The 11,562-nt window shown below is 37.8% G+C and overlaps 1 protein-coding gene across 5 annotated transcripts; it reads right to left on the bottom strand.

Moving 5' to 3' along the window:
• Positions 1-276: 276 nt before the first annotated feature.
• LOC103007026 (AP-3 complex subunit sigma-1-like) lies at positions 277-1,007 on the bottom strand. 5 transcript variants are annotated; one of them, XM_057547250.1, is made up of 2 exons: positions 663-1,007; positions 277-554 (listed from the first exon to the last, which is right to left on the bottom strand). In XM_057547250.1, the coding sequence occupies exons 1-2, from the start codon at positions 1,005-1,007 to the stop codon at positions 426-428; spliced, it is 474 nt and encodes a 157-aa protein (XP_057403233.1). In that variant the 3' UTR covers positions 277-425. The 5 variants fall into 5 exon arrangements, with proteins under 5 accessions (XP_057403233.1, XP_057403232.1, XP_057403234.1 ...); XM_057547249.1 differs by having other exon boundaries at positions 277-662; positions 735-1,007; XM_057547251.1 differs by having other exon boundaries at positions 735-1,007.
• Between the last annotated feature and the right edge of the window lie 10,555 nt (positions 1,008-11,562).

The following is an 11,562-nucleotide window of genomic DNA, read 5'->3' as shown; positions in this document are numbered from 1 at the left end:
ACATACTTCGTTCTTTAAGTAACAATTCTGAGAAATAACAGAAAGAATTAAAGAATGCTGTATTTGTGATCCATACAAAACACCAACATTTTGGGTTACACATAATTTAAAGAAATGTCCCAAACACTTTTCAAAATACTGTAGTAGCCAATACATAGAGGCATGCCTTAGGTGGCCATAGGAATGCAGTTTAGAAAATAAAGAAAAAAAATCACACTGTAGCTACTCAATTTCTTCAAAATCACTGAGCAAGAAAAGCAACAATGAACTTCCATACTGATTTTACATAACTTCTATACAGTACCTTGACTTAAATCCAAGAGCAAAAGTTAAGACTCTCCTCCTCTATTTTTGGTAAACAACTGCATGGTAAACTTAGATGACTTTTCCCCTGGATTTTACCTGGGAGTGGCCTTTTAAATTTTTTATTTAAAGGAGGGCAGGTTTGGCACTTTTATACTGATGTCACCAATGTTAATATTTCTTGGGATCTCAGGAAGATTCATATTCTTTACAGCTGATACAGCACGGGCTGGAGCTCCCACTAAGCCAGCCTCAGATTTCTCCAGTTTATTTTGTGCATCAATTTGTGTAACAATCTCATTCATGTTGGTCTCCAATACCATTCCCCCCATCACCATTTCTGCAAGAATATTGGGAACCTTGTCTACATGGAAAATTAAATCCAGTTCACAGATGTTTTCAAAACACTTGTCTAATGTTTTCACAAATACTTGAATTAGATCTAAAATGCCAAGTTCACTTTCTGAAGAATCCACACAGAAGACAAAATATAATGTTGCATAATGTCTATAAATCAGTTTGTTGTCAGATTCTCCAATTAATAATCCTCCTTCTAGGAAATTACAAACATTTTCATCTCTCTTAGATACCAAATGGAATGTCTCCCTGATGATTTGCCATTGTGTATCTTCACTGTAGGGCTGGTAGAACTTGGAGAACCGTGGCTTCCCGTGGTTGTTAAAGATTAGGATCGCCTTGATCATGGCTGAGCCGGTCCAACCGGGTGGGAGCTGGGGGCCAGGGCGGGAGCCCTTTATTTCTTTTTCTTGCCTAATTGCTCTGGCTAGGACTTCCAATACTATGTTAAATAAAAGTGGCAAGAGTGGGCATCCTGTCTTGTTCCTTATCTTAGAGGGAAAGCTTTGAGCTTTTCACCATTGATCATGATGTTAGCCGTGGGTTTGTCATATATGACTTCATTATGCTGAGGTACTTTCCCTTTAAACCCATTTTGTTGAGAGTTTTTTGATAAATGGATATTGAATTTTGTCAAATGCCTTTTCTGCATCTATTGAGATGATCATATGATTTTCATACTTTATTTTGTTAAAGTGATGTATCACACTGACTGATTTACAGATATTGAACCATCCTTGCATCCCTGGAATAAATCCCCCTTAATTATGGTGTATGATTCTCTTACTATATTGTTAGTTTTGGTTTACTAATGTTTTGTTGGGGATTTTTGCATCTATGTTCATCAGAGATGTTGGTCTGTAATTTTCTTTTTTTGTGTTGTCATTGCCTGGTTTTGATATCAGGGTAATGGTGGCTTCATAAAATGAGTTAGGAAGTGTCCTCTCCTCTTCAATTTTTTGTAAGTTTGAGAAGGACAGGTATTAACTCTTCTTCAAATGTTTGGTAGAATTCCCCTGTGAAGCCTTCCTGTCCTGGACTTTGTTTGTTGGGAGATTTTTGATCACTGTTTCAATCTCCTTACTAGTAATCAGTCTATTCAAATTTTCTATTTCTTCATGAGTCACTCTTGCAAGAGTGTATGTTTCTAAGAATTTATCCATTTCTTCTAGGTTGTCCAATTTGTTGGTGTATAATTGTTCATAGTAGTCTCTTATGATCCTTTGTATTTCTGTGGTGTCAGTTTTAACTTCTACCCTTTCACCTCTAATTTTATTTGAGTCCTGCCTTTTTTTCTTGGTTAGTTTAAAGATTGGTCAATTTTGTTGGCCTTTTCAAAGAACCAGCTCTTAGTTTCCTTTTAATTTATTTGCTCTGATCTTTATTATTTTCTTCTTTATACTAATTCTGGGCTTTGTTCTTTTTCTGTATTTTGGGGATATAGGTAAATTGTTTATTTGGGATTTTTCTTGTTCCTGGAGGTAGGCTCTATTGCTATGAACATCTCTCTTAGAGTGAAACAGAAACAGACTCACAGACATAGAGAATGGACTTGTGACTGCCAAGGAGGAGGGGGGATGGGGGAGGGTTGAAATGGTAGCTTGGGACTAGCAGATGCAAACTATTATATATAGAATGGATAAACAACAAGGTCCTGTTGTATAGCACAGGGAACTAAATATATTCAATATCCTGTAATAAACCATAATGAAAAAGAATATATGTACATGTATATATGTGTATAATTGAATCACTTTGCTGTACACCAGAAACTAACACAACATTGTAAATCAACTATACTTTAATATAAATAAATATTTTTTTAAAAATTTAAAATAACTGTTCGCACTGCATCCCATAGACTTCATGTTATATATCTGTTTTCCTTTGCCTCTAGGTATTTTTTTATTTCTCCTTTGATTTCTTTGATGACTCTTTGGTTTTTCAGTAGTATGTTTTTTAATCTCCCTGTTATGTTTTTTCCCATTTTTTTCTTGTGATTGATTTCTAGTTTCATACTTTTGTGGTTGGAGAAGATGTCTGACATGATTTCAGTCTTCTTGAATATATTGATCCTTGTTTTGTGACCTAACATGTGATCTATCCTGGAAAACGTTCCATGTGCACTTGAGAAGAATGTGTATTTTGCTGCTTTTGGATAGAATGTTCTGTAGATATCTGTTGAGCAATTGGGTCTGTTGTGTCATTTATGTCTGATGTTTCCCTGTTGATTTTCTATCTTGATGATCTGTCCATTGATGTAAGTTGGATGTTAAAGTCCCCTACTTTAACAAGAAATTGCTTTCAATTTCTTCCTTTAAGTCTGTTAATATTTGCTTTATATCTCTTGGTGCTCCTCTGCTGGTGCATATACATTTATAAATGTATATCTTTTTGCTGGATTGACACTTTTATCATTATGTAATGCTCTTCTTTGTCTTTTATTATAGTCTTTGTTTTTGATTCTATTTTGTCTGATATGAGTATAGTTACTCCAGCTTTCTTTTCATTTCCATGTGCATGGAATATATTTTTTCCATCCCTTCACTTTCAGTCTGTATGTGCCCTTTCTTCTGAAGTATCTTATTAACAGCATATAGATTAGTCTTTTTAAAATCCATTCAGCCACTATATGTCTTTTGAATTTAGTCCATTAACATTTAAAGTAATTATTGATAGATATGTAGTTATTGCCATTTTGTTAATTGTTTTCTGGCTGTTTTTTGTAATTCCTCTCTATTTCTTCTCCTCTCTCTCTTCCCTTGTGTTTTGGTGGTTTTCTTTACTGTTATGTTTAGACTGCATTCTCATTTTCTTTTTGTATTTACTATAAGTTTTATCCTTGTGGTTACCATGAGGTTCACATACAACACCATATGTAAGTATTAACCTGTTTTAAGTTGGTAGCAGCTTAAATTTGAACATATTTCAAAGCTTTATCTTTTTATAGTTAAAAATATACATTTTTACTTGTTATACTTTTGGTGACAAATTTTACATCATTTTATTTTATGCATCCCTTAAATAATTACTGTAATTTTAGTTATTTTTACTACTTGTGTCTTTTAACCTTCAAGCTTGCTGTATAAGTAAGAGATCAATCCACTGCCTCTTTTATGTACTTACCCTTTCCAGGGAGATTTTTACTTTTGTGTGTTTTCTAACTGTGCCATTTCTTTTCAACTTAGAGAAATCCTTTTAATATTCTTGTAGGGCTGGTTTAGTGGTGATGAACCCCTTTAGCTTTTGTTTGTCTGGGAAATTCTTGACCTCTCCTTCAATTCTGAGTGATAACCTTGCAGGGTAGAGAATTTTTGTTTGGTAGTTTTTTTCTTTCATCACTTTGAATATGTCATGCCACTCCCTTCTGACCTATAAAGTTTCTGCTGAAAAACCTGCCAATAGCTTTATGGGGTTTGTCTTGTATGTAACAAATTGTTTTTCTCTTGCTGCTTTTAGAATTCTCTCTTTATCCTTAACTTTTACCATTTTAATTATAATGAGTTTTGGTTTGTGTCTTTTTGTGTTCATCTTATTTAGAATTCTCAGGATTTCCTGGACCTAGATGTCTGTTTCCTTCCCCAGATTGGGGAAGTTTTCAGCCACTATTTCTTCAAATAATTTTTCTGGCCCTTTTTCTCTTATTCTGGGACTCCTTTAATACAAATGTTACTCCACTTCATGTTGTTCCAAAGGTACCTTCAGGTAGCTTCACTTTAATAAAATTCTTTTTTCATTTTGCTGCTCTGTCTGAGTGAGTTTCATTGTTTTGTCTTCCAGCTCACTGATTTGTTCTTCTACCTCATCTATTCTGATATTGAACCCCTGGAGTGTATTTTTCAGTTCAATTATAATTTCTGTTTGATACTTTCTTATATTTTCTGTCTCTTTGTTGAAGTTCTCGTTGTGTTCATCCATTCTTCTCCCAAGTTCTGTGAGCATCTTTATGACCAATACTTTGAACACTTCATCGGGCAGATTGCGCATCTCCATTTCACTTACCTCTTTTGCTAAGGTTTTTGTCTTGTTCTTTTGATTGAAACATATTCCTCTGTCTCCTCATTTTGCCTAATTCTCTGCATTTGTTACTATGTGTTAGGTATGTCAGCTATGTCTCCCAGTTTTGAAGGACTGGCCTTATTTAAAGGATGTTCTGTGGGGCTCGGAAGTGTAATCCCACCTGGCCATCAGAGCCAGGTGCTCAAAGGGTGTCCCCTATGTGGTCTGCATGTGCCTTTATGTTGTGGTAGGGCTGCGGCTGCTGCAGGGCACTGGTGGGTGGGGCTGTTACACAGCTGTGAGGCACAGCTGAGGTGCAGTGTGGATGGGGCTCTCCATGGGATGTGCTCACAGGTGATAACAGGTTAGATAAAGAATTCCAAAATGGCACTTGCACTTCCTACTCAGCCTTTTTTTCTTCCATCTTTCCTTCACAGAGGTCATACCTGAACCAAAGTTCTCCCCTGAACCAAAGCCTCTTCCAGCTCCCCATTTTCCCTTATAGGCATTTTCCCCAATAAGTTGCACACTTAATTCCATTCTGGTGTCTTCTTCTCAGAGGAAGCAAACTAATACATCATTCTTAATTTTTTTCTAGTCTTAAGATATGTCCCTTCCTCCTCCTGCCCCAGGATAGCTCATTCAACAATACTCTTGACCACAACCCCTCCTGTCATCTCCAGGACCTTTTTAACTCCCTCATACTTACTTACAGTACTTCTGTTTTTCTCCTTGGTATACATGGTCTTTCTCAACTAAACAGCAACTACTAAAACGTATGCCCTGGGAACTGGACCCTTTCAGTCTGGATTTGGTTAAGAAAGCAGAGCCACTTTAAAATTCCAGGAATAAAGGGTTTATTATAAGAATAAGAATTTATCTGAACGATAGAAGAGCTGGGGGAACAAAGATCAGGGAATTCACCACTGAAGTTCAGAAAAAATGAAACAGGCACTGATGACCACAATCTGAAGCACTGAGGCAACAGGTTATCTGTCTAAAGTTCATGTGAAACTTGGAATTTTCAAGTTTCTCTGAAAAGTTTTCATTGACTAATGTACTCCAAAGCAATGAAGCAGGTAGTTCTCAAACAAACATAAAAAAGACTAGCTCTCATTCAAGTTTGGCATTAGCAAAATCTATGATCATATGATAACCAAAATATTATGATAACCAGAGTTATCAAGGTTTACAACTAACTAGAAAATTTGTGACTAAGAACTCTGGAAGCCTGGGTCATTTCAGCACCTCTTTTCCTCTCTCTGCTCTCAGCTAGTTGTCCCTCATGGTCAGGTCTGAGTTTCACTAGAACCTCCAAAAATGAAAGTAAGGAAACTACAAAATTATATTTCTCTTACCTAATTCAGAAAAATATGAGGAGAATGCTCCCTTTCTTAGTACTATTTTTATCAGGTCCTCAAAAAATTGTGCAAAAAAATATGATTTCTCATCACATATCTATAGCAATTAGAAAGGAAATGTTAGGTTTGTTATTTCTTTATTTGAGGAAAAATGGTTAAATTGCAGGAAAATGAGGTATTCATTCTGTCTTTACAAAAACCCAGGAGATCAGATTCTCTGGCAAGTGTCTAACCATCCTACTTCTACTGAAATATTTTCGTGATGTATGCTAACTATCCATTGAGCAGTTGCTTCATATTCACTTCTAAATAATTCCCCAGAAACTTAGAAATATATGTTCACTTTTCTCTCACCTATGTACAAAACATATATCCAGAGAGTTACTCAGAACTGTTAGAAATCCAAAGGTGATATAACATGTCTGTTGTGCTGACTGAGGACATCTCAAGAAACAATTGTATTGACAACCATAGGAGCAGAGGAGAATGCAATGCATATATGCAACAGGGCTATCGCATCAGCTCAAGGACTGCAGCCTAAAGTATATTACAAGTTAGCAGAAACTCAACTAAAATGTTTAAGAAAGGGAGCAGTCATCCAAGGAGCATTCATCTAGAAATATAACTGAGACAGAATTTCCTAGTTCATAGGATTCCTTTTTGGATACAAACTATGCATTTGTGTAATCTGGAAAAATCTGGAAGAATGTTGCTTTCAGTATCATAAACATGGTTTGTTCACATATTTGCCAAATGACCTGGGGCAAAATACCTTCTGTAGCATCTCAGATTCCTCATTTGACTTTTAAAAATATTTATCTTAATTACCTCCAATAGGGCTATTATGGAAATTAAAGGCAATCTTGTGTGTAAACTAAATACACACACACACAGATTAAAATAAAGGTAAAATAATTATTATTTCCTAAAGACTATCTTGATTAAACCCTGAGAAAGTCAGGTTCATGCTGTTTCATAACATCATGTAATGATTAAAGTGGTAATATAATAATGTGTCCTTTCTCTTTTTATTAATTTATGTTCCTTCTCTTCTTCAAAACTCAGCTCAAAGCTTCTACAAGAAGCTTAAGAGGGTATACAGAAATATTCAAAGATGAAATGTCATTATATCTGCAACTTATTTTGAAATGTGGCGGGGGGCAGAGTCAAGATGGCGGACCGGGAGGACGCAGAATTCGCATCTCTGCACAACTAGGGCACCTACCAGGCACCGGTGGGGGACCACGGACACCTAAGGGGACGGAAGGAACCCCCAGCGACTGGCTAGGATGTGGGATGTGGGGGGGGGGAATGAGGAGGGAGGAGAAGTGGAGATGAGACAGGACTGGTGCCCCAGAGGGGCCGCTGGGGTGGTGAAGGTATCCCACACCCGAAGGGGGAAATTGGGGGACCATTGGGGAGGGCAGAGGATCAAAAAGGAGTGTGGTCAGGTTTCCCATGCCCACTTGGGCCCCCAGGAGCCTGCTGAGATCCCGGGCCTAATCCTCTGCCCACTGAGGCCCCCTCCAGCCACACGGGTCCTGAGGAAGTGGGAGGGAGGGAAGGGGGAACAAAAGTAAAGGCCAGACCTACAGGACCGGCACCCCTGAGGGGAGGCTGGGGGAGGTGAGGAGTTCCTACGCCCAGCGGGACCCACCCACAGTTATAGGGGTCCAGTGGTGACGGGGAAGACCCTGGGGGAGACAGTGGGGGAGGGGTGCGAAGGAACAGGGCCAGTGCCTTCCCTGTCCACTTAGGAACCGGGGAGCCTGTTGGGCTCTGGGGCCTAATCCTCTGCCCTTGGAGCCTCCCTCCTACCATGCAGAGCCCAAGCCCCGCAGGGCCCTACCTCTACATTCGGAGACCCCCTCTGAGACCCTCTCCAACTGTGCTGGCCCTAAACCCCAGCCTCAAACCCTCACCCAGGGCCTTACCTCCAAACTCCAGAACTCCACACTTCAGAAGCCCCCCTTTGGACGTGCTGCCTCTCCCCTTACACACAGGTCCTAAGCAGAGGCCCTGCCCCGTGCTTGAACATCTCCCCACCTAGGACCCGCCCCCAAGGCCTTTTTCAGCTGCATGGGTCCTCAGCCTAGGCCCCACCCCATGCTCAAACGTCACCCCCCCCACCACTGCCTAGGGCCCACCCCATGCTAAACCCAGCCCCTGCCTAAGTTCCACCCCTTGCCTAAACTCCGCCCCCCATGTCCAAGGCCTTTTTTTTTTTCTCTCTCTTTTTTCTTCTTTTAGGTTAGGGTTCTGTTTCAACTTGTTGTTGACTCAGTTATAATTTTATTTTTTCTAATAATTTTATTTTTCTAATTCTATTTTATTCTTTATACTTTGTTATTGTTCTGCTCCTTTTGGCTTGTTCTCCTGTGTTTATTTTTTTTTTCTTCTTTCTGCTGTGGTTTTGTTTTACCTTGTTGCAGTAGTTTCAATTATATTTTTATTTTTCCTAATATATTATTTATCTGTCTAATTTTATTTTATTTTTTATTCTTTACTATTGTACTACTCTATTTTTCTTTCTTTTTTTTTTTTTTTTGCTGCGCCGCATGGCTTGTGGGATCTTGGTACCCAGCCAGAGGTCAGGCCCAAGCTCCTATGGTGGGAGCACTGAGTCCAAACCACTGGACTAAGAGAGAACCTCAGACCCAGGGAATATTAATAGGAGTGAGGCTTCCCGGAGGTCCTCATCTCGGCACCGAGATCTGGCTCTACCCAACTGCCTTCAAAATCCAGTGCTGGAGGCCTCAGGCCAAACAACCAGTAAAACAGGAATACAGCCCCACCCAGCAAAAAAAAAAAAAAAGGAACGACAAAAAAATATGTTACAGATGAAGGAGCAAGGTAAAAACCTACAAGACCAAATAAATAAAGATGAAATAGGCAACCTATCTAAAAAAGAATTCAGAGTAATGATAGTAAAGATGATCCAGAATCTCAGAAACAGAAAGGAGAAAATATAAGAAATGTTTGACAAGGATCTAGAAGAACTAAAGAGCAAACAAACAGTGATGATCAACACAATAACTGAAATTTAAAATAGAAGGAATCAATAGCAGAATAGAGGAGGCAGAAGAACGGATAAGTGACCTGGAAGACAGGATGGTGGATATAACTGCTATGGAGCAGAATAGAGAAAAAAGAATGAAAATAATTGAGGACAGTCTCAGAGACCTCTGGGACAACATTAAATACACCAACATTCGAATTATAGGGGTCCCAGAAGAAGAAGAGAAAAAGAAAGGGTCTGAGAAAATATTTGAAAAGATTATAGTTGAAAACTTCCCTAACGTGGGAAAGGAAATATTCAATCAAGTCCAGGAAGTGCAGAGAGTCCCATACAGGATAAACCAAGGAGAAACACACCGAGACACATATTAATCAAACTGTCAAAAATTAAATACAAAGAAAAAATATTAAAAGCAGCAAGGGAAAAGCAACAAATAACATACAAGGGAGTCCCCATAAGGTTATCAGCTGATCTTTCAGCAGAAACTCTGCAAGCCAGAAGGGAGTGGCAGGACATATTTAAAGTGATGAAAGGGAAAAACCTACAACCAATATTACTCCACCCTGCAAGGATCTCATTCAGATTCGATGGATAAATCAAAAGCTTTACAGATAAGCAAAAGCTACAAGAATTCAGCACCACCAAACCAGCTTTACAACAAATGCTAAGGGAACTTATCTAAGTGAGAAACACAAGAGAAGAAAAAGACCCACAAAAACAAACACAAATCAAAAAGAAAATGGTAACAGGAACATACATATCGATAATCACCTTGAATGTAAATGAATTAAATGCTCCAACCAAAACACACAGACTGGCTGAATGGATACAAAAAAAGACCCATATATATGCTGTCTAAAAGAAACCCACTTCAGACCTAGGGACACATACAGACTGAAATTGAGGGGATGGAAAAAGATACTCCATGCAAATGGAAATCACAAACTGGAGTAGCAATACTCATATCAGATAAAATAGACCTTAAAATAAAGAATGTTACAAGAGATAAGGAAGGACGCTACATAATGATCAAGGGAGCAATCCAAGAAGAAAACATAACAATTACAAATATTTATGCACCCAACATAGGAGCATCTCAATACATAAGGCAAATGGTAACAGTCATAAAAGGAGAAATCAACAGTAACACAATAATAGTGGGAGACTTTAACACCCCACTTACACCAGTAGACAGATCATCCAGACAGAAGGTTAATAAAGAAACACAAGCTTTAAATGACACAATAGACCAGATAGACTTAATTGATATTTTTAGGACATTACACCCAAAAGCAGAACAAAAAACTTTCTTATCAAGTGCACACGGAACACTCTCCAGAATAGATCACATTTTGGGTCACAAATCAAGCCTTGGAAAATTCAAGAAAATTGAAATTTTATCAAGCATCTTTTCCAAGCACAACTCTATGAGGTTAGAAATCAGTTATAGGAAAAATAAAACAGTAAAAAACACAAATACATGGAGCCTAAACAGTGTGCTGCTAAGTAACCAAGAGATCACTGAAGAAATCAAAGAAGAAATTCAAAAATACCTAGAAACAAATGACAATGAAGAAACGATGATCCAAAACCTATGGGACACAACAAAGGCAGTTCTAAGAGGGAAGTTCATAGTAATTCCTGCTTACCTCAAGAAACAAGAAAAATCTCACACAAACAATCTGACCTTACACCTAAAGCAACTAGAAAAAGAAGAACGAAGAAAACCCGAAGTTAGTAGAAGGAAGAAATCATACGTATCAGAGCAGAGAAAAACAAAATAGAAACAAAGAAAACAATAGCAAAGATCAATAAAACTAAAAGTTGGTTCTTTGAGAAGATAAACAAAATTCATAAACCTTTAGCCAGACTCATCAAGAAAAAAAAGACCCAAATCAATAAAATTAGAAATGAAAAAGGAGAACTTACAATGGACACCACAGAAATACAAAAGATCATAAGAGACTATGACAAGCAACTATATGCCAATAAAATGGACCACCTGGAAGAAATGGACAAATTCTTGGAAAAGTACAACCTTCCAAGATTGAACCAGGAAGAATTAGAAAATATAAACAGACCAATCACAGGTAATGAAATTGAAACTGAAATTAAAAATCTTCCAACAAACAGAAGTCCAGGACCAGATGGCTTCACAGGCAAATTCTGTCAAACATTTAGAGAAGAGTTAACACCTATCCTTCTCAAACTCTTCGAAAAAATTACAGAGGGAGGAACACCCCCAAACTCATGCTATGAGGCCACCATCACCATGCTACCAAAACAGATAAAGATATCACAAAAAAAGAAAATTATAGACCAATATCATTGATGAACATAGATGCAAAACTCCTCAACAAAATACTAGCAAACAGAATCCAACAACACATTAAAAGGATTATACACCATGATCAAGTGGGATTTATCTCAGGGATGCAAGGATTCTTCAATATATGCAAAAAAATCAATGTGATACACCATGTTAACAAATTAAAGAATAAAAACCATATGATCCTCTCAATA

The sequence above is a fragment of the Balaenoptera acutorostrata genome, chromosome 5 (genome assembly GCF_949987535.1).
Source record: "Balaenoptera acutorostrata chromosome 5, mBalAcu1.1, whole genome shotgun sequence".
NCBI classification, from domain to species: domain Eukaryota; kingdom Metazoa; phylum Chordata; class Mammalia; order Artiodactyla; family Balaenopteridae; genus Balaenoptera; species Balaenoptera acutorostrata.
Note: the sequence above shows the minus strand (reverse complement) of the source record. Positions and strands in the feature narration are given on the sequence as shown.